General features: G+C 56.5%; 1 protein-coding gene across 1 annotated transcript; it reads right to left on the bottom strand.

Moving 5' to 3' along the window:
* Nucleotides 1-829: 829 nt before the first annotated feature.
* SSU72 (SSU72 homolog, RNA polymerase II CTD phosphatase) lies at nt 830-27107 on the bottom strand. Its single transcript, XM_027060726.2, has 5 exons — nt 26929-27107; nt 17502-17645; nt 3539-3678; nt 2828-2946; nt 830-1334 (listed from the first exon to the last, which is right to left on the bottom strand). The coding sequence occupies exons 1-5, from the start codon at nt 27006-27008 to the stop codon at nt 1233-1235; spliced, it is 585 nt and encodes a 194-aa protein (XP_026916527.1). The 5' UTR covers nt 27009-27107; the 3' UTR covers nt 830-1232.
* Between the last annotated feature and the right edge of the window lie 562 nt (nt 27108-27669).

Raw genomic sequence — 27669 nt, forward strand, 5'->3', positions numbered from 1 at the left:
TGCCCGCCCTCCGCGCCCGCCTCCCGGGAGGGGCCGCGCCGCCCGCCCGCCCCGCCCCGCCCCGCCCCGCGCCGTCGGCCGGACCCCTCCCCGGGGACCGCAGGGCGGGATCTCGTCCCCGTCTGGCCAGTCCCGACCGGACCGGTCGTTCCTGGGGAGGGCCCTGCGCCCTCCCGGACCCTCCGCCCCAGCGCTCAACTGAAGACCCCTCCTCCCGGGTCGCGGGGCCGCAGGCAGGTTGGTTGGCACCCGGCTTCCTCCAGCAAGTACCTGCCTTTGGTGGAGCGCCCGCCCTGCAGGGCCGCTGGGGAGCTGCCAGGGAGGTCACTCCAAAGCCATGGCCACATGGCCCAGCAAAGACCAAAGGGTGCCCCACAGTGGCGGCAGGGCCAGCCTCAGGCCCATCTTCCCTGAGGAGTCTGCACCAGGCACCGGGACAGGCCAGTGTCTGTGGCTCTGCTCAGAGTGCCCGGGGATGCTGGGGGTCCGGGAGAGAGTCCCTGCGCCAAGGCCGCACCCACAGCCCCCAGAAGGGCACTGCCAGTGTGGGAGCCCCTACCACCTCCCCATGGTGACCTGAGGTCTTCCACAGATATGGGGGTCAGGAGGATCACGAGGCAGTAAGACTTCTTGGGGACAACTATCTCAGCCCCAGGAGGTGCCACAGGGAGGGCTCCATTCTTCCAGCAGTCCCTGTGGGTAGCAGGACCTCAGGGTCCCACCAGAAGTCAGGCTGCGCTCCACAGGTCCCAGAGCGCCCCCTGTCTGCCCCCCCAACCCCCCCCCCCCCCCCCGGGCAGGCCAGGTGGGCAACTGAGGACAAAGCAAAGGCAGCAGCATCTATTTATTGGACGATCGCAGGTTCTCTCCTAGTGAGACAGAGTGCACGGCTTCATTCAGGTTATCTGCACATTCCAGCACGTCTGGGGGGCACAGGGGAGGAACCACAATGAGAGCCACAAATGTATGGGGAAAATGTACTATAAACCGTTGTTTACATTTTTGGTTAAAGAAAGAAAACTTCCTAATTGACATCCCACTCATAAGGAGAAGTGGGAAAGAAAAGAATTTGGTTTAATCTGGTGTCTGTGTATCTTCTCGTCTTGTACGTACAGTTCATTGGGCACTGCTGCTGTCCGCCAGCAGAATACCTCAAAGTAAAAACAGGTATCAGGGAGGAAAAGTATTAACAAAAGGAAGCTCAGAAAGTCGGCTTCAGGAGGGCGGGCGGCTCAGTAGAAGCAGACCGTGTGCAGGAAGGCTCGGCCGCTCTTCTCCTCGAATTCCTGTAGCAGCTCGTCGATCTCGTTCTCCATGTCCTCTGTGTGCTGAATCTGGGGGGAGGCACAGGCCGCCTGAGCGGGTGCGGAGGTGGGCGATGGCCCCGGGAGTGGGGGGTGGGGGGGTGGCGCGCACCCAGCCGCCCGTGCCCCGACCCGGTGCTGACCTGTGCTCTGGAGACTTGCTGGCACCCACCCCCGCGGGGGCCTGAGGACAGAGGGTTCGGGCAGTCCCCAGCCTCCGCCTGCTGTAGCCCACCCGGGGAAGGGGCCGGGCTCTGACCGCAGGAGGCCTGCCCACTGATGTCCCAAGTACACCGACTGGGGACCTTCGCCGCCTCCGCTGTCCCCATTCCGTAAAGGCTCGGTCACTTGCCCAAAGCCAGCCCGTGCTCTGCATCGGTGGCGTCACGTGCACGGCAGGGTGTTGGGACATCTGTGGCATCCCCCCCACCCCCCGGCTGTCACTATGGTCCCTCCCAGTTGTGACAGCCAGAGCTGTTAGCAGAGAAGGCCACACGTCCCCTGGTGGAGACCCTTCCTGGAAGAAATAGGTGCTGCTGGCGGACAGCCCAAGGGTGGCCCAGGGCCGGCACGGGCCGCACAGTGGCCGAGGCCGCTCGCCGGCCCAAGCCTCGGCCTGTAAGCAGCGCCTCTCCGACATGAAGAGACCCCCTGTACCTCGCCTCTCGTCGGGTGACCCGGACGGAAAGCGCACGCGCAGCTTCTGGGCCACGCGCTCCCCTTCAGCCCTTTGTCTCGCACGATGGCCATGCTGGGAACAGAGGCTGGCTGTGTGGAACAAGACACCAGGGCCTGGGCCCTCACAGCAAAACAGTCCGGGCCTGCCTGTCTCTGGCTTCTTGGTTAAGCCACTTGTTTCCCTCATTTCAGCCACTCCTAGCCAGCTGACCTAAACGCAGAGCTTGCGGGCAGAGGACAGGACGAGGCGCATGGGTCTCTGCCTGGCTCAGTCCTTTTGTCACATCTGAGAGGGAAGGTCTTGCTCTGAGCACAGCTGCACAGTGGCTGCAAAAGTCCCTGGGGTTTTCCACTCAAGGGAGGTTTGCCCAGGGCCACTCGGGCAGGCCAAGGACTGACAGGTCCTGAGGGTCAAGAGAGGAGGACCCACCGCGTCCGCAGAGCTCTGACGGCACCTCTGAGGGCCCCAGGCTCCCTTCGACGTCAGCCAGGTTTCGGCAGACGGGTCCTGGTGGGCACGCACGGCCATCTCTGCGGAAGCCGGACGTGGAGCAGGGCACCGCGCCTCCATCAACCCAACGAAAGGCACAGAGGCAAGTTCTTAAGCCAGAGCCATGTGGGTGATCCACAGATCTGTGGGCGCCTCTGCACCTACTTTAACATTTGAAAATAACCCGAACGTGAATCCGAATCACGTGATAGCCACTTTCCTGGTAAAACCCGTGCATCAGAAGAAGGTGGCCCTGGTCAAGTCCCTCTGGCAGAGACTGCTCCTTGGGGCCCTGGGTCACGCAGACCTGGACTCCTGGGCCAGAGCAGGGGACAGGAGGGCACAGGGTACTCACACACTGGCACAGCTCGCAGATGAGGAACGCCCCCAGCGTGGCCTCTTCGTGGTTATCCTGGATGTCCACGTTGATCACGTGCACCGGCTGGCAGGTCTCCTGCTCTCTGGAGTTCAGATCTAACAGGGACGAGACACAGCGGTCAGAGGCTGATTCAGAACCAGAGTGCGAGGGGGCCGACGCGCTCCCTGCCTCTGGCCTCTGGGTAACAAGCCAGGCCCGAGCACTTGCACGCCAGACGTGGTGTGACTCAAGGAGACCCGGCGACGGTCATCCTCAACGAGCTGGCCACGTGGTCCCACTCGCCGAGCACCAGGCCCCTGGTTCCTCTGCTTCGCACATGCTCGTCATGTGCCCCAAAGACTTAAAACCCGCACGATGCTGTCAGCCAACACACAGGTGGGTCTGCTCTGACGAACGTGGCCACCCGAAGGCCACCACCTCCCACCCCCACCTCCACCCTCGGCCTGCAGGCTGGGGGCCGAGGAGGAGGGAGGGCCCCATCCACCCCACCGCGGCCTTGACCACTCTCCCCTGCCCACAGGAGCCACAGGAACCCCGCGCCACGCCCTGGGCCGGGAAGCGCGAGCCGTGCGCAGGGCAGCCTGGACGTCTGGGGACCGGCTCTGCTTCACAGCCAGGGGTGCCCCCGAGGCCGTGACGGGCAGACGGCCAGCAGGTGTGTGGCGCGCGCCCAGCCTGCATCCTTACCCTCCACCACCTGGTCGTACACCCTCTCTTCGCAGGTGAGGATCAGATCGAACAGGTCTCTGCAGTTCTGGAACCTTTCTGGTCGGGGCTTGATTCTCTTGTTTCTGTCCAACATATGTAAAATGCCGTTCTGCGTATAGCTAAGCGCCGGAGTCAAGGAACCTTAAAGACTTGTAGTAAAGCTGGGAGCGCCTACAGCCCGGCCCAGCACCTCAGCGTCTGCAACAGCAGAGCTGCTGGACCCCTTCCTGGCAGGTGCAGCAGAGCCACGGAGGGGCCGAGGCCGTTTTAGGGTGGACCAGGCCAGTCCCTGGAGTCCTGCGGAAGACAAGGCGGGCGGGGGACGCGCTTGCCCTACACCCGGCAGCCCTTCAGACCAACCTTTTCTAGAGAGCAGAGACCTAGTGTCTACAACCTGCTTTTTGACTCATCCCCCGGCAACTCTGCAATCACTCACACTGAGCACAAGCCCTTCAGCAAAGACAAAGCCAGTCCCAGGTCTGGCTCAGTTGCAGCAGTTTAAAAAAAAAAAAAAGAAAAAAGTCTGGAAACCCACCAGAGAAAGGGAAGCATGGAGGAGGCTGGGGGGTGGGGTGGGGGAGGGGGGAAGCAGGGGACCAACTGAAAATAGAAGGTGGCCCAGGCCCCGCAGGAGGGGCAAGCACCTCACATGGGACCCTCCAGACAGGGCCGCACCCGACCCAACCCAGTGACCCCAGGGATAGGGTCCACCACCTCAAGAGACAGGGACAAAGTCCCCAAAGATGAGGTCCATGGTTATCACTAAAGGGCATTCCAGGCAGCTGGGAATAAGCATCTTTAATTCTGTTTACGAGACAGATTAGCTGCTGGAGGACTTCTGAGTGATACATTTTAGGGCTCCCCCAGATTTTAAGTTAGGGCAATTTAATCTCCTATTACTCAAAATACATTTCCTACCTCTTTGGATAGTGGAAAGAGCTTCTAGAACATCTGTGAGTGGCCCGTGTCGAGTTTTACATTGAAAAGACACCCCTCAGCTGCCAGGCCGCCAAACCCCCGTGTGAGCCCCTGGGCTGGGCCCGCAGCCCCTCCTGCCCCCCCAGCCTGCTGTGCTGCCACTCAGAGGCCTTTCAGCACCCGGCCCTTCATACGCTCGGCACCGAAGTCCAGCGTAAAGAAACGGCTTCGGGAAGGCCCACCCGCTGGTGCAGGGCGGACAGAGGCGGCTCAGGCGACCGGGGCGGCCCATGGTCTCGCTCCCCCGCACCCCTGCCGGCAGGGTGAAGACCACAGCGCCCGACTGTGTCCTGTGTGTCCTCAGACACACACCTGTCTCGGGCGAGGCCGAGGCTTGAGGCTCCCAGCCCCTGGGGACAGGTGGCCACCAGGCGCTCAGGGAAGGCCCCTCATTGTGGCCTGCGGCGCTAAGGCCTCGTGAAACCGTTCCTCCTTTACTTCAGCCTCAGTTACTTACGGAGAAGAGGAACAGATGAAATGATTCCTGTAAGGAGAAAAATGCCTCATTCAGGGATTAAACCCTAACCTTCATTAGTGTCCAAGGGAAGAGTGACGGTGGCCTTTCTGGACCGTTTCCTGGCAAACACCAGAGATGCAAGGCCGGGTTGGGCACGAGCCTCTGAAGACTGACCACAAACCCACCTGCTTCTCCAAGTCACAGTGGCCCGGGACAGGGACAGGGACAGGATGTGGAGGAGCAGAGAGAGGCCCCGCTGAAAAACTTATCTGGGCACAGCGAGGCCAAAGCAGAGGTCAGCAGAGGGCCCTGCTTCTGGAAGGAGGCAGCACCGTCAGACCCCCCACGACACACAGTTCTCCTGTGGCTGGCAGCGACGGGGGCCCGGAAGCGGCCACCAGCTTAGTAAGGGGCTGGCCAACTCCCAGAGGCAGGAAGGCATCTCCAGGGATGGGACAGCAGCAGGCCAGAGTCTCGCCCTCAGAAGGGACGAGCTCCCTTGTCCAGCTGGGAAACGGGTTCCCGGGGGGGGGGGGGGTGGGGGTGGGGACATGGGACGTGGCATGCGGGCTGCCACTCTCCCCAGCACCCTGACCGGAAGCGCCCTGGGATAAACGGGGAGGCTCCTAATGAAGCTTCCGCCTCCAAGTGAACCCCGAGATCTTTCCAGAAGGCCAAGTTGCTGGGGATGAAGCCGGTTACGCCCTCTCACTCTTGTGGCACAATGCGGACCCGCAGCGAGGTTCCCACCTGCCGAGCAGCGTGGTGTGACGCGAGGAGCCACCGCGCACTCCCGGCTGACGGCCTTGTCGCCTCACTCCTGGCCTTCAGAAGGCAGTTGTCTTCACCGCTCTCACCTGCAACAGGTGAAGGCAGCAGGTTCCCCGCACCCCCTGCCTTCCCCCGGGGAAGGACCTGGTGTTCTGGTCACGTCACAGGAAGTACAAAAGGAAGGGTCGTCTTCAAACACTCCGGGGTCTCAACTAGCAGACGACTTAGACCTCGCCGGCACCAGCGCATGGCACGTGCTCGTTCAAAGCTGTCATGTAAACTTCAGCATGCAGGCCAAACGAGACTCGGGAAGCCCATGGGATACAGGATGGGACACTGTCCCCAGAAAGAGAGCAAGGCAATGAGAGGAGGAGCGGGGAAGCCACGATAACTCGTCTTCTCTGCAAAGTTGAAATGCGCACGGCAAAACACTGCAGAGACCACACCAAGCCCGGCAGGAGCCCCGGGGGCCTGGGGCCAGCTTTGCCTCAAGGGGCCGCCCTTTGAGGGATCTAGGCTCTCCCTGAGAGCAGAGCCACACGGCTCTCATTCTGATTCAAAGCAACTTTTCCAATGCTAGGTTTAACCTAAAGAGGTTTAGCCGAACTCTTCTCTCTCTCCAGTGATTTCCCAAAGACGAGGGCTTCCACAGCCATTTTGTGGACGTGTACCCTGGGCCCCCCGAGTTAGACCCTCACAGCCCCAGGGGAAGCACAACTTGCTGTCCCGTGAGGAGGGTGAGGGAGGGGATGGAGGGAGCCAGGGACTGCCACAGAGCAAGGCCTGTGCCCCTTGGAGCACCTGCGGAACCTTGGCTCAAACAGAGAGGTTTCCATGAAGGACGGAGGGAAGGCGGAGGTTTACGCTAAAGACAAGTGACAGGAGGCGAGCCATCTGCAGAGCTCGCACAGGAAAGGCGCCGCAGGAGCACGAGGGCCTGATGCTCGCTCACCAAGGCCACGGACTTCCCAGGGGAGCCTCACGCTCCACACCCTCACCAGGCTGCCACCAGGCACCAGCGTCCCTGCTCCCCAGCCAAACAGAGGCTCTTGCCAAGGACGGGGAAGCACAGCCCAAGCCTCGTTTCCCCACAAATGTCACCAACCAAACGTAATCAAGACAAACCCTGGTGAGAGGTGGGGCATGCTGGCCCCAGAGTGCCCGTGGATCCCAGAGGCTAGCAACCAGGCCAAGTCAGAACCTTCACCTTGGGGCAGGGTGGGGGGGTGGGGGGGTGGGGGGGGCGGGGCCAGGCAGGGGTGCACTGGGCTCCCCTTCCACCCCCACCCCGTGGGGGTTAGCACACCCCAGGCAGCTGGATCAGGCCCTGGTTCCACTGCTCAGGCTGTGTTAACAGAGGATGCCCCGCTGAGACGATGGGTGACCAGAGCCCTGTCAACACCTGCTCTGGTCCCCAACACTACCATACTTAGTTCAGGTCTTTCCACTTGCTGGCCTTGGATGTAAACCCAAACCCTCCATAGTTAAGGCTCCCCAAGCGTGGGCCACACCCAGAGAACCTGCTCATCTTTTTAAACCCTGCATCTAGGGTTGATTATATGCAAACATAAGATACGGAGCAAGAATTTTCAAGTGGGGACCCAAGTCCCCTCTGGGGAAAGACCCTCTAAGGGAGCTCAGCTCAGAAATGCCCAAGCACCGCACCCCACCCCCCCCCACCCCCCGCCGCGGGGTCTGGGCCACCACAGGTGCTCAGCATGGGGGTGGGTGATGGTGAGGAAAAGGCCCACCGCCTGGCTGAGCCCAGGTCCATGCTCCCAAGCCGGAAGACAGCCAGCCATGCCCCAGGAGAGGACTGGGGCTTCTGAAAACCCCCTGAAAGGCACAGGGACAGAGCACAGTGTTAAAGTCAGCAGGGCCATGCTTCCAGGAAGCCCAGGGTAATCCACCCCAAATCCACCACGAGGGACAACTCCCTGGCCCAGGAAGTTAGAACTCCCAGTCGTCAGCCCTCCTCTCTGCTGCCCTCAAGAACCCCCTGGGCACCCCTCCTGCCCCTGGAGACTTTCCTTTGGAGTGTGTGACCTGTCAGAAGTGGGGAGAGGCGTCCGGGCGCCCCCACCGTGCAGCTGGAGCCTCTCAGGTGCCTGCTCCCCTCAACGCACCTAGGGAACAGGCAGGGAATGAGCCTCCCCACACATCTCAGACAGCATTCAAGAGCTCAGTTCAAATTCAGGATTATGTGGTGGCATTTCTGCCTTCAACTTCAAATCAGCACCAACTGAGGCCTGTGGCCAGCGAGGTCTCGCATTTGCTGAATGCACGGGCTGGTGCCCTCCCTGCCCCAGGAGCCACAGTGACGTGGCTGTCGGCCTCACACACCCAGGGCCAGACGCCGCAGGGTTTCCCTGGATCCTAGATAACGTTAGAACAAAACCTCCAGGGTTTAGTTTAAGGCCTCATTCAAAACACAAAACCAAGAGCCGCTGGCCTGCGGAGGAAGCAGGTCAGGAGCACTTCTGTCTCTGTGGGGAGCCCTCAGGGTAACTTAATGTTCAATGACCACGTCCACAAACAGAATACTGAGCACCGGGTCCTGCAGACACACAGGTGGCAACGGGGGGCTGTACACACAGCACCCCCCAGAGAACACAGCTCCCAAGAACCCACCAGGAGAGGTCACTGGCACTGTTCTTAGGAACAAGTGTTACTTACGTGAAAGATAAAGAAAACGAGAACAGGCCTCTGGGGTAGCACGTTCTGAGTGCGGGGACCAGAGGCCTCCCGGGAGGCCCAACCTGCAACCCCACAGTGCAAATGCGCTAAGTGGGGACACGGGACAGCAGGGCACACGGCAGGTGCACCAAAGCGGAGGCGCCCACCACAAGGCTCAGAATCCCACAGCCGCGGCAGGGTCGCCCTTGCTGGGCTCAACCAGCAGTGCGTGGAGAGACCTGCGTCAGTAGTCACACTGAGTGTGCCAGCCGCGGAGACATTTACACCCGGCTCCCGGGGCACACGAGTCAGAGCGTCCCTGAGTACAGCTGGCACCTGCCAGGCGAGCTCACCCGGCACACACGGGCCACCGCAGCCCAGGGGCACCAATGGCCTCCCCACAACTCACTGGGGAAGTTTCCAGTTCGGGGGGGGGGGGGGTGATGCGGCTCACATCCTGTTGGTTTACTCAGCGCAGAAGGATGCCGTCGGAACTACCCTGGCGCTCGGCTTCTGGAGCGGCTGCCGCCCCACACCTGGCCTCGGCGGCCCTGCACAAAGAGGCAGCAGACACTACGGAGGGAAGGGTTACATCCTCTCGTTTCTTCAAAGGAAACACCCCCTTTAAAGGGGGCTTACAAAATGCAGCACTGGCATGACAATTCTTCCAACCTGCGGGCCACGCCACCTCCTCAGAAACCTGGAGGTGGGGGCAGTGAGGTCACTGACCCCCCCCCCCCCCCCAGGCTGCTCCCGGCTTTAGCGAACGCGTGGGCCTCACCCCTGGCCACCTAGAGTCGGCTTCAAGTGAACAGACGACAAAGGTCCACCATAACACGCTGTCCAGCATGATTAAACTTTAGCGCTTCGTAGGAGGCTTTTACGTAATAAAGAGATGACGGGGGCGCCTAGGTCAGTCAGTTGAGCGTCCAACTCTTGGTTTCAGCTCAGGTCATGATCTCACAGTTCGTCAGATCAAGCCCTACGTCAGGCTCTGCACTGCCAGCACGGAGCCTGCTTGGGATTCCCTCTCTGCCCCTCCCTGCTTGCCTTCTCTCTCTCTCTCTCTCTCTCAATAAATACACAGGAAAGACGAGAGGGGAGGGGAGGGGAGGGGAAGGGAGGGGAGGGACGAGACCACTTGTCCAAACAGGTTAAACCACCACATCCATTTAAATTTGAGGAAGTTCAGAAAACAAAGTTAAATAACTTGGCCAGATAAATAAAATTACAGTGGGAAAAATATCTTCAGTCTTTGTGAGTGTGTGTGTTTTAACGGTAGGCTCCAAGCCCTACGAGGGGCTGGACCCTGCGACCCGAGATGGAGTCACAGGCTCCACCGACCAAGCCGGCCAGGCACAGACACATATCTACCCCCAGCTGCTTAATTTTATACAAATTTCAACCTCAACGCAAAAAGCTGAGCCCTAGGATGGAGCATTTTAGTGAATATTAACTTACTTTCTGACCCTTTTTTAAGAAAAAGTTTTAAAATTATGAATTAGACTATCATCACGTCTAGTTTACATAAATGGTTCCAAACTGGACTAAATCCCAGGTGGGCCGTGGAGACGGGAGGGCTGAGCCCAGCAGCACGAACAGCAGACACCCTGCTCTCTGGGCCGCCTGCGTTGACCACCTACATCCGTGACACGCGGGGCTTTGCCATCAGAAGGCAGCGTCCCACAGGCTGAGCAAGGGCTGTTACTCTCGACGGCCGACACCTCTGTGAATGAGTACAAGGAGAAGTAAAACGATCCCTCTTCCTCACTGAAACTCTAGTTATTTAGTGAGCTAAGAAAAAAATAGTTGAGGGTGGCTGGGTGGCTCAGTCGGTTGAGCGTCCGACTTGGGCTCAGATAACGAGCTCACGGTTTGGGAGTTCAGGCCCCGCGTTGGGCTTGCTGCAGGCAGTGCAGAGCCCGGATTCGCTCTCTCCCTCTCTCAAAACCCAACATAAAAACAAAACAAAACAAAAACAAAAACAAAAAACCTTAAAAAAACCCCTTGTTTTATCACAAAATTTAAGAATCTCAGAAGAAAAAAGCCCAAAGCAGGAACAGGACACGATGAGTCGACAAAGCCCACGGTGGTCACCAAGCTGAAACCACCCCCACCGCCGTTGAGCACTCAGCTTCTACAGCGTTGAAACGTCTGCCGAGGGAGGCGGCCAGCGTTCACTGCACAGCTGCGCACCTGCCCCCAGCAGGGCTCCTCGTGGGGATCGAGAGCAGCCGGGTCCACAGGCCTCGAAGAAAACAGCCAGTGGGGAAAACAGCCGTGGCCACGGGAGAGCCGACGGCGAGGTTCACCGCCAGCAGAGAAGCAAGCTGTGCAGAGGCCTCTGGAGAGAAAGGCCTCACCGAGCGTCCCCCGCCAACTGGGACGCGCCCAGAACTGCACGCAACAAGGCCCGGTGGGGATGCTTTTCCCAGGCTTGGAAATCTCACTCTGGAGGGTAATGGTGATGCCCAGCATGCTCGGAGCGAGGCCGGGACAGGGACGCATCGGGGAAAGGCGGACAGGATTCCAAAGCTTCCAGGTGACCTGCAATCCAGGGGGCCATCCTGGCAGAACACGCCGCTCAGACCTGCTCAGAGGCCGGGGCAGGGAGCAGGCCCTCCTCGAGGGTGCTGATGGCAGCTGCTGCCTGCCCTTCAGGATGTGCCCTCAGAGCCACCCTGATGAAGTCCCTTGTTTTAGAGGCCACACGCCCACTGGGAGCCCCTCTTGGACAGAGGGCCCGGGCATCTGCCGACGACAGCTTGGGCAGCTGGAAGACCCAGTGGGGCCTCAGGCCCTGCGTGTGCATGAGCTCCCCTGCCGCACAGCTCCAGCTAGTGGTCAGTACCAAGGTGGGCGCCGCTGGACCAGTGTCTGCACTCGGGGCTCCCTCAGGGGGCACTCCACCCCCAAGGCTGGTGGGAAAGCCAGACTGATGCCGCAGGGACCCCCGGGACCCCAGACCCCCGTCTGCTGCTCAGCCTAGCTGTCTCCCTGGAGCCCTCCCTGACCCCGCACTTCCTCCTGGTCAAGGCCCGGGCAGGCTCCCCAGCCCGGGGAAGAGGCCCATTCCCATGTGCCCATCCGGCCCCCGCCCCCCCATCCGAGCTCGTGGTGGCTCACCTGGATTCCCACTGTCCAGCACTGGCTACGTGCCACGGGCCACACCATCTCGGAGTTTCGATTCAGGGGAGAAAGGCCAAAGGGAACCACACGGAGGAATCACGGAGCACGCCAAGTGCTACCAAGCTGAGGACTAAGAGGAAAGGCCCCAGGAGAGGAGCACACGTGGAAACCCAGACCACCCCTCACCCACACGGATACAGGAGACACCCTGAGCCCATGTTCTCAGGGCAAAGCAGCCCTGAAGCAGCGCGGAAGCAAGGGGTTTCTTGTGGCTGCTCCTTGGGCAGCAGGTTATCGGGCTGGAGTGGGACACGGCGGCCTCCCTGGGCCCCCGGGGTCTGGTCCCCACGGGCCTCACAGCGACCTACCGCACCTGGCGGTTCTGTCCCCTTCCTCCCCATCCCGTGAGGGAGAAAAGCCAGCCGGAGAGGGTGCGCCCAGTGCTTTGGGGGAAAGGGCAGGTTTGGGGCGTCTTCAAAAGCGTTCAAACAGCCTGTCAGCCATCAGAGGGAGGACTGAGAACGGTGGGCAGGGGAGCCTCTGCCAGAGCCCTCTCCACACTTCGGGGAGAGGGAGAAAGGTAAGCTTTAAGCACGGGGTCTTCGGGAAGGGCCGTAGGGAGCACTGGGACCCTGGGACCATACTCAGAACCACCACATCAAAAGCTTTTGAGTCGGGACTTCTTTCATATGAAGAAATTCAACTCGGAAATCAGAGCGGTTTTTCCAGAGCATACAGGCTGCACAAATGAGATGAGAACCTGGGAACCCCCGGAGGAAATGTCAAAGTCAGCTCCCGAGCCACCAGCATCCAACCTAACTGCTGCCCCAACACGAGGCTCGGCGGCCAGTTCAGGCCAGTCTACAATGTCCTCTGACCACCCTTGAGTTTATACGCCCGGCATCAGCAAATCACCTCCCGCAGGCTGGGGAGACCAGGCCTGCCCCCAGCCCTGGGTGAGCTCTGGAAGCAGCGGGCGAGGTCAGTGTTGGCTCCGTCATGCCCAGACACGCAAGCGACCCCTGGCAGCTACCCCAGCCGAGGTGGCACACACTCTCCGACACGGTGGTGGCTGTTCCGGCTCCTCATCTGTAAACTTCAAGCACAAGTGCTTTTCTAAGACCTGAAAGCTTAGATACCAGCAACGCTAGATCAGAGTTTCTCTAGAAATCAGTGTTTGGCTTAAGAAGTAGACATTTGTTAAACAAACACTGTTTTCAAAAACTACTTAAAAACTACTTTAAAGAGCTGCCAACCAGCATGAAATGAGACAAGGTGCAACGCAGCAGAAGCGAAGAGAGCCTCGGCGCGCCTCGAGCGCCGTGAGCCAGGGGGCAGCCAGGGACCACCAGCCAGGTGAGCGCGCTCATCCGACAGTGGAGCCGGGCCCGGGGCAGGCACGAGAGAGCTCTGGCTGGAGCTGCGGGAACCGTTCCCGCGACGGGACCGGCAGGCGGGCACCCCCCTCCTCCCCACCAGGCTCAGCTGAGCTGGACACAAGAGCCTGAGGAGACCCAGACCACAAGCTTCTGGAAAAGGGTAGAGGCCCTGTCACACAGCAACAGGGCCTCAGGGAGGACAGACCCCCTCTTGAGCTCCCGTGTCCACCGACCTCGGACCCAAGACAGAGGTCAGGAGGCTGTGGGGATTTACGATCTTAGAGATCATTTTTATTTTCACCTTTTACCCCAAGGCAAGTACACAGTAAAGAACGGGCTGTACAGTGGCCTCTGGAACCACATGGGGGGGGGGGAGGGGCGGTGAGGGGTGCTCCCTGCAGGCAAATATTCAAGTATAACTCGGGACCCTCCAAGAACTTAACTACTAACAGTCCGCTTCTGACCAGAAGCCTCACTGGGAACACAGTCAATTAACACATATTTTGTATGTATCATATACTGTATTCTTAGAACAAAGGAGCTAGAGAAAAATTTAAGAAAATCACAAGGCAGAGAAAATACACTTACAGCACCGTACTGTATTTATCGAGAAAAATCTGCGCACCAGTGGACCTGGGCAATTTCAACTCATGCTGTTTGGGGTCAACTGTACACATGAACTAACCCAAGGCCTAAAAGACCATGCAAATGAGGATGAAAAGGAACAAATGGTTAAAAAAAAGCTAACCCCAGAAGGTAATTACAAAAGATGGAGAAAAATGAGAATATGGCGGATCCAGGATCCAGGAAGTGATAGTTCCATTTGCATTTCAAATCCATGTTTAGGGGGCAACCGGTCTCCAGTTAAAAATGTCATTGACTATATTTAGAGCCACACACTGACTTGCTTTTAAAGACAAGTGATTTTAAGTGATTTTGTAGTTCACAAAGCATGTAGCTACTCAAAGGTTTTAAACAGGCACTCATTTGAACGCACAAAACTCTCAGGCCCGAGGAGGACACTGCAGCCCTCCCCTCCACCGGGTCCAGTGATCCGCTATTGTCGCAGAAGTTACTTCCGGTTCAGGAAAGGTGCTCCAGGCAGGCCCAGGGCTCTTCACCGCCCCCCCCCCCCCCCCCCGCCCCGCCCAAGGAAATGCCGTGGAGGCAAGTGCGAGCCGAGCCTCCAAGCCTGCCCCACTCCAGCCCTGGAGCCGTGCTCAAGCTCACAGGGCGAAACCCTAACTTTAAAGCTGCTCCATATTCAAAATAACTCCAGGGCAAAGGAAGACAAAACTTAAGGTTAAAAGAGGGAAAAAAAAAAAATCATGTCTAAAAATGGACAGTTGGATACGGATACAGACCCCATGAGCCTCGAGGACATGCTGAGGGGCGGAGCCCGTTACAAAAGGGCACAAGGCCCAGGACTCCACTTGGATGAAGCGTCTGGACAGAAGGTAGCCGGTGGGTGCCAGGGGCGGGGGACGCTGGGGGGGGGGGGGCGGGAGGTGAAAACAGTCCACGATTACCGCGGTGATGGTTGCACGGCCCCATGAAGTACACGAAGGCCCACAAGACCGTGAGCTTCGTGTGCTGCATGGATTCTCTGACCACAAAACTCTTCTGTAAACTTGACTCCCAGTACTATTGGTAGATAATTCCCACAGGAAGCTGGTGACCAGACCAGTCCAGCTTTATGGACTAGTTTAGGGTTAGCTGAACAAGGTCTGTATCCCACCTCACGCCCCTGCCCTGCTGCACCTCCCACGGCAGGTCCTACAGGGACAGCAGACCAGGGCTTGGCCGCTCAAGCATCACCGGGAGCCACAGGCAAGAGGCCCCCAACCCCTCGAGGCCCACCCCGCTCAGAGAAAACCACCTACCTATAAAGTGCTTTCACACTAGCAGGCCTGCCGGCCAAAACTTAGCGAGAGCCCCGCGCTCAGCACCGCGTCCTGCCTCTGCCTCAGGAGCGCTGTGCACGCACACCCATAGGGCGCCTGACCCATGCCACTGGGCCACTCGGCCTCACCTCCCAGCTCTGCTCACCATGTGCCATTTTCCTCCTGTCCAGCCATTCTCTCCCTTGAAAATTCGAGCATGTACTGAATGTGGTGTTTTATCTGTGGGTTACATCCTAAGATACCTTCCAGCTCTCCACCGCAGGTTCTAACCGTCACTTCCGCAAGAGCCCTGGCAGTCTAGGCCACAGATCTGGCTTTTTGGCTCTTATCTGCGCACAAAAGCCAATGGGGGAAGCAACCAAAGGGGCAGGCCGCCTGCAGCTGGATGTGCCCCGTTACTGGCCAAGTATCCCCTCCCGTGTTATCAGGGCACCTCCCAAGCCCGGTGTCTGACCCCAACACACAGCTGATCCTCCGCCATCGCCTCCTTCCCTGTTCCCTTCATGCACGAAGACTGATGCCCCTGTCCTGAGTCTTGCCAGTGTCCACGGGGCACCCCTGGAACACGTGTCCCTCCTTTACTGGCCAAGGGCTGTACTTGGGCGAGCTAACCAAGTACAACCCCCCTTCCTAAAGGACAGAGATCCCACCCAAGAGAAGTGACTAATAAATCGACAAAGGTGTCCCTCCCAGAGCCTCACAAGGGGCAATCAAAAGGGGAGGTCTGTGAAGATGACCTTCCCACGCAGGGTCTCAGGTGGCAAATAGCGCAGTGACAGTTGGAACAGCCACGTCCCTCCCGGCCACACCCTCCCCACAATGCAGCAAAGGCACACACGTGTGGCTGTCTCCTGGACTGGATGCTTTGTGGAGAGACTGTGCCTCTGTACAAAGTCAGCCTACAAAGGAGATTCTGAATTCTGAGCAGCTGGTCTCTGCTCTTTCGTTCAGAACTGCCAGGACATCACATCAACCCCCCTACTCCAAACCCTCTCATTCTGGTCTTTTTAAAACGTGGTTACATGCTGCCTGTTCCTAGAAACAGGGGGATCATGGTCAACTCCATGGTCAGAAGGCCTAATTTGTAATGATTAAGGGAGTACGAACAAATAAATATTCTCTGATTTCATCTCCCTCGTGAACATAAGAGTTTTAAAGATGAATGGTGCCAGCTGAAGAGTAATCTTCAAAAACAGAGTCTCAAGATAAGCCTAACGACACATGGAGAGTTTATAACAAGCTACAAAAAGGTTTTTGACTTAAGGTCAAAGGTTTTTCGAGGGTAAAGGGGCTGTGGTCAACACTTCTCTGCAAGACTTACGACCAGCTCTCAACGCAAGGGAGAAGTTCAGGGAGAAAGCCTTTCTGAGATGCTGCTCTCGGTGAGCCAGAGCCCAGCCTTCTTTCTTGGCCCAAGGACACAAGCAGAGCACGTCACTGCAATGCAGGGACCGGGGCACAGCTCACTGGAAATCCTCGGGGTCTCTTCCCAGAGCAGGCTCTGGGCTTCTGAGAAAGGGGGCACGCAGGACTTCCCAGGAAGACGCCGGGTCCACTGCACCACGTGTCCTGGACTCCTGGGAGCGGTGCGTCACACGTGACCCACCATCCACAGCGACTCACAGACAGCCCCACGTGCCAGGCTACGGCACTGTGGCCTCAGTGCCCTCTGAGAACGTTCTCATCGTAGGTGAGGAAGGAGAGCACAGGGGGCAGACGGAATAACCGTCAGGGTCCAGTTTTACACTTTGCTAGAATGACACGTGGAACCACACTCCAGCTAACTAATTAATCTACAGATTTACAAAAAAAAACATTTATAGTTTATTAAAAATTGTAAGAGCACCAACACGAAGACAAAGTTCTCCGTCTGGTGTTTATATTCCTTGCACTTGGGACATGTCTGGGCTCCATCCTGAAAACTATAAATCACTCACCATAACAAGGCAGGCCCCGAAGTTTTAAAGCAGCACAGGGTGATCATGAAGCGCCCTGGACAAAAGCCAGGCAACAATGATCTTAACCACTGCACAGCCGGAGGTCACGTTCATAAAACCTATTTAAAAAAAAACCTTTTCTTTCACATGAGTCTTAAGTAGCAGATCCTGTCTGTTTTGCCTCTTCTTGGAATGAAATAAAGTTCTCTCAGATTATTTGCTTCTGACATGCTTCCCTCGGTAGCAAACCTGGCCCTCCTACTAATCTGACCCTGTGGCAACGTGGCAGAGATGTGTGAAGCGGCCTGTCTACATACGCACCAGTGCACACCGCGCTCACACGTGCGCGCGCACACGCACACCCACGCACACGCCTACCTACCTGCAGAGGACAGCGGTGGGCAGCCCTGCAGTGAGAAAAGCAACTTAATTCTGTGGTTTCCGCTTTCCTCATCTAAGCTGTTCTGCTTAATGTTAAATCGGAACTTTCCTCGACTCTGTCAAGGTGCGCTCCACGCTTCCATCTGCACACCCTACGTGTCCGCTTCTGCACCGCGTGTGGGGTGACTCCACACACCCCACGGAGGCGGCCACTACGTGCCCACCTCACGGACGCCCCTAAACCGGAGGTCAGAGTGACGTACACGTCACAGATTACACCTGCCAGAGACCAGCACACGGGGTTTGTAAAGGGGCAGCCCACTGGGATACAGTTCTTTGTCCTTCCTAAGGAGATCATTGTACATCTGGTCGTATGTAGTTTTGAAATCATAAACATTTGGCTTGTCCGGTGCTGGTCCTGGGAGCTTCACGTGGGTTCCTGTTCCAAAGGACCGGACACTGAATCCCCGTTTGCTGAAAGACACAGAAGGAGAGAAAGAATCACAGTTGGATTAAGACACAAACCTCTCAAACTAAGGGATATGACGTGGGAAACAGAGTGACTGCTGATGCTACAGAACACGCTTTTACATCTGTAACTTTTGGCATCGCATGCACAAACCGTCAGCAATCCTGCAGCATACTGCGCGAATCTGGATGAAGCCCACCCGGACGGAAGACAGAGGGTCTCAACCCAGTTACAAGGTGGCGTCTGAGCACCACAGCTGTATACCACGTCCCTCTAGAAACTTTCTGACCCTCAGGGGCCTGCCAGACATGCAGGGTTAGAAAAGATTTCTTCTGGAACATTCCTGATGCCTGACCACTACCCTGACCTCTGTAGAGGGTTCAGGTTCACAGGACCTCTATCTCCTGACTCCTGAGAGGCTCCCATGGACTTCACAGCACACTCTACCACGGGGAGTGCCACGCGTCCCGTCCCCAGCATCTTGTGGTGTGGGGCTTGCCGGGAAACCAGAGCCGAGAGCCCAGGGGCGGCCGGCAGCACCGTGTCGGCTGTGAGGGCCGAGAACAGATAGTCCCCAAGTGCTGGAGACTCTTGTAACCTGGATCAAAGATAAGGAAAGGGACGAGCGTGTCTCCTAACCAACCGGGGGATGTACACGAAGCGCAGCCCCTGTGACAACCCACACGGGGACAGAGGTCCTCTCACAATAACCACCAGAGGTATGAGGGCCCACGACGCTCTGTCACCACTGATAACCACTCTCGGGTCTGTGGCGGTCATGTGCAAAAGTCAGTCGGCACAGAACTTGAAAGCTTCCAAGCTCACGGTGAGTAAAAGTAAAAAGTTTAAGTGTTAAAAGCGTCTCAATAAATGGGACTTCTCATCATAGTTGTCTATCTGTAAACCATAACCTTCTGCATCTGAAGGGACTTCCCCAGCTGCAGGCCTCGGGAGAGCACGTGTGTTTCCCACATCCTTCGCGCAAGCCCCGCCTGGCAAGAAGGGTCTCAGGCTTTTCTAGACGTTGGGCTATTCGACTATGTCTGGAGATATTTTTGTTTGTTTACAACTGGGAGGTGCTGCCGGTATCTAGGTAGCAGGGAGGCCGCTAAGCCTCCGACAGGGAACAGGACAGTCCTCCAGGCCAGAATGTCAACAGGGCCACGGCTGAGCATGCCCTGACGTAGTGGAGGAGACAGATAACCCAGAGGAGCAGGGCACAGGCATGAAAGTTACAGGAAGGAAACGGCTTCATCTCACTCGTCACAAGAGAAACGCATCAGACGAAGGACGGGGAGTCTGCTCAGGGGTTAGCGCCCTCCCACTGCCACGTCAGCGCCACGCAGTGAGGACGTGGTCCCTCTTGCTTGCCGCCGTGTCCCTGGCACCTACAGTACCCGACGGACGGCGAACGAACAGCAGTTTTACAAGGGAGAAAAACCTCAGACGGCGCCGCTGCAAGGACTTGTGAGCCTCCGGACAGGGCACCGACATCCGTCAAGCACAAACCGCCCACCCTCTCCAACGTACACACTTCCCTCTGGAAGTCCGTCCTGCGGGCTACGTGCACACATCTGCTAACGGCCCGCAGGACACTCCCCGCAGCCCTGACGAGAACCAGCCCGTGTCCCTCCACGCAGCGGGACACGACTGCCACTGTGAAAAGGGTGAAGGGTGCCACCCACACAAAATCTGGTGCAACTGTTCACAGAAAAATCAAAGAGTGGAAACATGCCCAACTGTGGTGGCACAGGGGCCTGGGAGGGGCTGTGTCCCCAAGGGAAGAGAAGCCTCAACAGCCGGTACCTACTCGGGGCATCGAGTTGGAACAGGGGTGGCCTGGGTGGCTCTGTCGGTTAAGTGTCTGACTTCAGCTCAGGTCACGATCTCAAGGTCATGACTTCAAGCCCCGCATCAGGCTCTGCGCTGACAGCCTGGAGCCTGCTTCACATTCTGTGTCTCCCTCTCTCTCTGCCCCTGCCCCACTCACACTCTGTCTCTCACCTCACCCGAGTCCTGGGAGTTTGGCAAGGGTGGAGTCACCTGCCTGCGTCCCTAGAAGTCCAGTCCGAGCTGTGCAAGCAGGCCCCCAGGACATCACCCACGACAGAGAACACGATGATCAGCAAACCAAGGCCCACACGTACCTGAACCGTTAAAACCCTAAAGACAACCAACATTTCCGACACTTAACCACAACACACCCTGTGCTGTGACCAGAGAGTGACCGGCACGGACACACAGACACCTCTACTCGTGTGCCCTGAGGAGGTACACGCAGACCGTCTTCACCCCAAATCCAAACCCGATTCCTCGCTAGTTCAGATCACGTACGATCAAGTACCTCCTGCCAGATCACCTCAACAGCCAACAGAGACAAGCTGCTACCCAGGCGCCAGCCACCTGCTGATCTCCGAGCAAGGAAGGTCCATGGGCACCTGCTTCCGTGCGGGTCCCATTCCCCTTAAGAGGGTCCTGAGCGAGCAGGCCGTGGCCACAGAGCCCTGGAGGGCACACAGCGGTGAGCCCGAATCTGTCAGGAACTGCCCGCAACAAGCAGCCTGCTGTTTTAGCACGGAGCCACTTCCCCCGAAGTGTCCTCAGGATGCCCCAGCGGCTTAGAGCCTGATGCAAGGTGGAAAATGCACATCACTGAAGGAAAGAGGGAGGGATTCCTGAGACCAACCCTGGCCAGTGGCATAACCCCCCTTGTTGGTGTGCGAACCCATGCTAAGCCTCAAGTCTCCTGTGAGTTTACCCTGTGGCTCCTGGAAAGGCAGGCTCCCGGAAGCGTCACAAGTATCCGGGATGCGGGTAAGCCAGCTCCACCGACCCCTCACCAGTGCCCGGGGCCGCTGGGCCGCTCACATCCCCAGCATCTGCTGGCCCGGGCACCGCATCTCTAGCCGGCAAGGGAAAGGACGGAGGTGTGCTATGAAACCACATCAGCCACAGACACAAGACCCCCGAGGGCACAACTCAAGTTTCAAAAGATGAAAAACCACCACCACTTCCAATGGCAGGCTTATCATTCCATTTTGATGCAACAATGTTTCCTGGAGCTTACTGTGCACTGGGGATACAGCAGTGATGAAAACAGACCCAAATCTCTCTTCTCAGACGGTCAGGAGGTCAGGAGGCGGGCGGAGGGACGACAAAGCAGGTAAAACAGTCAGTGCGCACCACAGACAGGCCAGCGAGAGGACAGCAGTGGAGAAAGCTGCGGGGCAGGAGCAGAGGGGATCGGGGAGAGCGGGAAGACAGGGCACCTCAAAGATCTTCACAGCCTAGCCCGTGATGCAGAGACCCTGGACCGGACCCCAGGGTGCTCCAGGCAGGCCACCTGAAAGCTGCCCACTGAGCTCCCAGGAGGTTCCAACCAGAGACCCCTCGGTGCAGGGACTCACGTCCCCCATCCTGCTGGGGCCGCCACCCGGCAGGCCCACCTATCTCTTCTACCCATCTTCCATCACAGGGGGGTTCGAGGTTTGCATTAGGTGTCCAAATGGAACATTTTCCACTTTTGTCTGTCCACAGCCCTGAAAGTAGATACCCTAGGCTTCCGAGGGGGTGACTGCAGGATCCCCAAAGGGCCAGGTGGGGCTCTGAATGGAGGAAGCCAGCCCCCACTGGGAACAGCTTGGGGCCCATCCTCCCCACCCTCCCCGACTTTCCGAAATGGCAATCCAGCGTATTTTGAAACAAAACGAAATGCGGCTCGGTCTTCCCCCAACAGAATGTTCCCAAGTGGCAAAAAGACTAACTGGCAACAGAAGCTCCCTTTCTTCTCAGCCGATGCAAGTGACAGAGCAGCCCATCTTGTGCTGTGACAACACTGCGGTGTGACAATGACCTTACATAAGGGAACTGAACGCTATAAAAACATTCCTGACAACCAAGAAGCTTCGTCTCAAGGACCAACTATTTTGTATGTTAAACTACCCTCTATCAAATGTCTTCCCAAGTATCAAAAAACCTATCACAAAGAACCTATCAAAGAAAATGTTAAATTTTGGGAAACGAATTGTTTCAATTATCATCCCATGGCTAAAGGTAAAATAATGATGTTAAAATGAATACCAAAAAGGATCATAAGCTAACATCCAAGTTTTCTACAGTATGGTCATTAATCTAATTTCAAGCATTACTGTGGCTACGACTGGAACCCTAGACCCACCGCCAACCTTCTGAAGGCACACCCTGTGTCTAAGTAGGGCGCGAGGCACGCACGGGCCCAGGTCACCTTCACGCAGGCACATCACTCACTGCTCACCGGCCCGAGGTCTAGTATGTGATGACCTCATACGTACAGAACACAAATCAACTGCTCACAAGCGTCGCACCTGAATGCCTGCCTGCAGTGTCACAGCGCGAAGACTGCAAGATGAGCTCTTCTGGAACGTTAACACTCCAGGAAGATTCGTCATAGTCTGCTACGTGTTGGCTGAAAACATATTCCGGTAAATATTTTCTAGGGTTTACACCTTACTCTTACCGTCCCACAAGGTCAACGACAAAACCGAACGGCTAAGCGTGAGATCACCGTGCCAGGCCTGCGACAAGTGAGCCATCACGTTTAGCCCCCCCTCAGCACCCCTTCTCGGGTGTTCCTCCCTCCACAGCTGCTTTTCCTCAACCCCGGCTTCTGGCAGGCCACCTTGCTCTGCTGGTTCCTGTCAGCCTCTCGTGTCCCTGCCCACCCACGCCGCACAGTGCCAGCAGAGCTGACCCGCGAGACCCGGTACTTCAGATGGTCCAGCAACAAGTGACCACCGATGTGCTGCTTTCCTGCTCCAACACTAACTGGCCCTAAACAAGAATGTGTTCCTCATAGATGGGAGCCTGCTGAACCATTCCCCGCTCTGGGCTCCTCCTGTTTTCATCCATAAAAGACTGAAGATGATCCTTGATGCAGGGAAGAACATTTTAGCTCTTAGAGTGGTTACCATGCTTGGTCTACCCTGTTCTGAACCCATGTTTGTATTCAAACAAAAATCTGCGTTCCTCCAGCACCCTCACTTCAGTTCTGCCTCCTGAAGACAAAAAACAACGCAGTCCCTTAAAATCTATGAAGGCACATGTGTTCCCCTGGAGGCACCTCCCTCTTTAAGTTCATTTATTTATTTATTTTGAGAGAGAACATGTGCACGTAAGTAGGTGGGGGGCTGGTGTGGGGAGAGAATCCCAAGCAGGTTCCACGCAGAGCCCCACGCAGGGCTCAATCCCACGAACCATGAGATCACGACCTGAGCTGAAATCCAGAGTCAGACTTAACCAACTGAGCCACCAGGCGCCCCATCCTCTGCCATAAAGATGTGATTTCAAATCCTTTCACCTTCCCAAACGGTTTCCATTCAAGTGTGCTCAGAACCAAAATATCAAAAGATACAGCCAGAGAGGCTGCATAGCTGACGATCCCTCCCTGGTAAAGGACAAGAGACTCCTGGAAATGAGGATTTAGCACAACTGGGTGTGCTGTTATGGTATAAACGCAGGCAGCCTGAGACTCGGTCCCATCTGGGAGAGGATGTCTAATTGCCCCTGTCCCAGGGTGGCCGGAGGCCCACATGATCCAGTCATGACACTAAGACTTGACTGCCTCACCCCAAATCGGAAAACCACAGGACCTCAGCCAATTCCATTGTCCTCCCCTCAGCCCATGGACCGGGACCCCTCTTCAGCCCATGATTTTCCCATCTAGAGTCTCGGTTTATACCCAGAGGCCCTCGTGTCCGAATCCCTGCTGTCACTCATGAGCCAGGGCTTCCTGCGCTGGGTTCCATCTCCTCACCTGTATTAAGTGTGGACCTCCTAATGGTTACGAGGATGAAATCAAATGGCATTTAGAAAGCGCTTGGCAGAGAGGAGCTCAAGAGATTGACCCCCACCCGGTTTCCTTCACATCTGCAGCCTCTCTGCTCATCCTCCCCAAATCACACTGCCTTTGACTAAAAGCAAATTGAGAACTCAGTTCAGCAATATATACGTCTGTCCTTAAAATCTGTTTTGAATGGCTACCATCAGAGAGCTTCCTAAAAATCAACATGGCCCTTAGGGTGCCTGGGTGGCTCGGTTGGTGAAGTGTCGGACTCTTGGTTTCGGCTTAGGTCACGGTCTCGCGGTTTGTGAGTCTGAGCCCCGCGTCACGCTCTGTGCCAACGGTGAGCTGTCTGCTTGGCATCTCTCTCCCTCTCTGCTCCTCCCTGGCTTGCACTCACGTACATGCGCTCGTGCTCTCTGAAAAAATAGACAGACGAAAATTTTAAAAAATCAACATGGCCACTGACATCTAGGAGACAGTTCGGAACAAAAAATGAATTAATTGACCCCAAAGGGCAATCTCGGTCTACAGTGTACAAAGAACAGCAGCCTCTGTGGAAACACTCCTAAAAACCTAAGGCGCTCCCAGGACTGGTATCTGAAACAAGTTCGTCTCCAAGGATCAAAAATGATCACCCCAGGGAACACCGCGACTAAAACTGCCGACATTTATTACCACTAATATTTGAGCTGTCAAAAACAGTCAAAACTGATTTTGAATAGGGCAAAAACAAAGAGCAAAGTGAAACAGGTTCGCTAAGAAAACCACCTACTGTGCAGGTTCAGCTCGGTGCCTTCTCCCGACACTGTGCCGCCTCAGGGGGTTGTAACCGAGCTGCACTTCTGCCTCCTCGCGTATCACGCTCCCTAGGCTTTCCCAAACGCCCCCTTCATAGGCCCTGACGTTCACAGGCTCTGAGGCGGTAACAAAACCACCACATCAATTTCTTACAGATGCTTTTAAAACCCGTAAATAACCCAAATAGGAAACCACAGATAACTGTCAAACGTGAAAACGGCGTGAAAAGTTGGTCCATCTCAACAGCAATTTTAAAACCAAAGAAGGGGGAGATCCTCTTTTGCCCCAGCAGCATGAAAAAATGAAATGCCCAAATTGAGAACTGGGAATTCTCGAACAGGTACCTTTCTGGAAGACAGTCTGGCAAAATATATGAAAACGTACGTTACGCCTGTCTTTTGACTTAGCAATTCTATCCCTAGGAATTCATGCCAAGGAAATCAGAAAACCGTGCAAAGACATTCATAGGGCACAAGGATGCTGACGTTTTAAGACTGAAAGCAAACAGCCCCAGTGTCTCCTAATGAGGAACTGGCTACAAAATTAATTGCTACACAGAATTCCTCTGGATTACTGCGTCCTGATTTTGTAACCACTGCCATTACTCAATGTGAACAGAGGTATTCAAATTCAATACATCAAAACCAGAACCGAAATCAAACATTATGTGAAATTACCAAACAACATTTTAATCTCTTAGGCGTCTGTGCACACAGAAACTTCCAGAAGGTGGTACACGGAAAGGGTCCTTTGAGTCATCGCCATCGTCTCCATCTTCTCCGTATCTTTTACAAGGAGAACTTTGTACAAACACTACTTTCTAGCAAAGAAATACATTCCCCAAATGTAAGTATTTTAGACCCTAAAGATTCATATCTAAATTAATGGCACATGCACATCAATAACACAGGTTACCTAAACTTACCTCTTTGTATCCTCATTCTGAATCTCTTTTTGAGTCAAATTTTAACAGTAAAACAGGTAAAAACACACATAAGAATTCCTTCTTGGTGATTATTTGGAGGGGCTCTTCTGCACCCCCATTTCCAGGGGAAACAGGAGACGCAGTGCTGAGCCGCCACCGCCGCTTTGAACTAAACAAGGGCGCGCCGTCTTGTGATGACCGTCTCAGGGAAGTTATCAGACAGGCAAGACTTTTGGAACTGGTTTCATTAACAAAGTTGCTTTAGGTAACTAAAAAAACATTTTCCTTTTGTTACATTTCATCTCAACTTTGTTATGCAGATCACCGGTCAGAACCAGCAGAATGAGGTGGTCTCCAAATAATGCATTCTTAAAACTCAGGACATTAAATTTTATTTTCCTTGAGGAATCTTCCAGGAAATGTTAACCTTACATTCTTTTGCTCAAACTCACCAAACATTTAATGACTCTGAACTTAATTCTAGCACATTCCTGGTTTTAAAACAAGTTCGCAGTTTTAAAGGTTGTAGCTTAAAAACCACCTTCACAATGAATTGTTAGGTTCAAAGCATCCCATGCTCTAACAAAAAACATTAAGCGAATACTGTGGGCTGTGTGGCATAGATTAGAAAAAATTAAACTTCTAATTAGCAGATCCTGGACACCTGACACTCCTACCTTCGTTAAGAAACGGGAGAAGGTGCAGGATATTCTAAGTTTTCCAAGTTACTGGGGAGAGTTAAAGTTGCACTGTGAGAACTACGAGCAGGCACTGGTGTTATCCCTTGTGGAAACTTCCGGGAGAAAAGGCGGTTTCAACTTTGCTTTACTACCAAAGTTGACAATGTATACCAAACTTTAACTGTAATGTGAGAGATCAAGTTCACGTTTTAACAAGTGATTTTGAACGAAAAAAATTACCAAGCGGGAATAAACTTTTATTAAATACATACAACGCCATGATCACAAAAAAGAGTGCTGACACGTCGATTACAAGCGCACAAAAAGCGAATTCACGTGGAGTGCAGAAATTACTGACTGGAGGCTTTGGGGAGAGGGGCATTTTTTGGCATGAGACTCGAAAATGTAGTCAGGGGCAAAAATACAAATACATAAAATTAACAAAATAGGCGGGTTTTTCTTTTTTTAAGCCTTCCTTTATCCTGAGGTTACGTTGTGTACGTTTTCCAGATCTGATAAATGACGACACCCCCTGGAGACAGTCGTCAGGACACTACCATCTCCTAGACCCTCACCTGGACTTGGCACTTACCGCCCCACCGATGAAAATCTTACAGAAGATCGGCTATTTTCAGATGCACAAACATACGTGCAAAGTGGATGCAACAGCATCAAGCATCTGGGTCTACCGGGAGCTTGGAGGTTTGCGCGAACGGGAACCTCTGGGCTCAGAACCTGAATTCTCCCGCGACGCTAGGAAACCTGTGGGGGTACCGCGCGGCCCAACGAGCCTCGTCGACTCCTCGCTGCGCTCGGCCCCGAAGCCAACGAGCCCGGCGCGGCCCACCCGGCGTCCTCCGGCGGCCGCCGCGCCCCGCCTGCCCGGCCGCCGGCGTCGGGCCTGCGGGACCGGGGATTGGGGCCGCCGCCCAGCACGGGCCGGGAACCGGGGCCGGGACCGCCGCCGCCCAGCACAGGCAGGGCAGGGCGCGCGAGGCCGGAGAGACAGCCTGTCGGCCGGCATCGGACAGGGCGCGCTAGGCCAGGGCGGAGGCCCTAACTACCTGAGGATGTTGTGCGCCTCCATGCTCCGGTTCTGGTTGCTCGAGCACACCACCGCCACCCGCAGCGGCGACGACGGCATAGCGGCGGCCGCACCGACCGCGACGCGCCGGCTCCGGGACTCCCACCCAGCCGCGGAGCTTCCGCGCGAGCAAGATGGCGGCCGCGGCGCCCGGAAGTCATGACGCCAAGGCGGCGGCGCCGCGACGTAACGCGTCGAGACGCGCGGCGCGGGCGGGCGGGCGCGCGGCGCCCCAGCGGCGTTTCGCGCGGGCCCTCAGCGCCCGGCCAGGGGAGGAGGAGGCCCCGACCCCGGGCGCCGGGCCTCCGGCGAGCGCTCCGCTGCTCCGGGCGGGTGCGGCCGCGGCCCTCGTCCCTCGCAGGGGCTGCCTTAGGGCCCCCCGGGAGCCTCGCGCTGGCGTCCTACGTCACAAAACCCCGCCGCCGTCGCCGGCAGTGTCGCCCCCGACGCCCCGAACGTGCCGCCGCCGCCGTCGTCGTCGAGAGTGACGCGCCCGCCGCGACAGCGGCTGGGGTCGGTTGTGTGCGTTGTCCCCGGCCTGCCGGACCGCGGGCTCTCGCTCCTGCCGCCGGAGCCGTTACGCGCCCCCTAGACCCGCTCCGCGCGCACGCTGTCAGTCCCCAGTGCTCCAGGTCGCTTCTGTCGTGGGCCCCCGCCGCCTCTTCTGGAACCGCCTTGCGGCCCGGGGCGCGCGCAAGCGTCAGCGCACGGCTCTCCTCAA

The sequence above is a fragment of the Acinonyx jubatus genome, chromosome C1, assembly GCF_027475565.1.
Source record: "Acinonyx jubatus isolate Ajub_Pintada_27869175 chromosome C1, VMU_Ajub_asm_v1.0, whole genome shotgun sequence".
Classification (NCBI taxonomy): Eukaryota; Metazoa; Chordata; class Mammalia; order Carnivora; family Felidae; genus Acinonyx; species Acinonyx jubatus.

Excerpts from the sequence above, each read along its gene's own strand:
- SSU72 (XM_027060726.2), bottom strand. The coding sequence starts at position 27,008 with ATGCCGTCGTCGCCGCTGCGGGTGGCGGTGGTGTGCTCGAGCAACCAG. Across the intron at positions 3,679-17,501 it reads CTTAGGAAGGACAAAGAACT|CTATACGCAGAACGGCATTT; the intron begins GTATCCCAGTGG and ends TCCGGCGCTTAG. Across the intron at positions 2,947-3,538 it reads GTACGACCAGGTGGTGGAGG|ATCTGAACTCCAGAGAGCAG; the intron begins GTAAGGATGCAG and ends CGTCCCTGTTAG.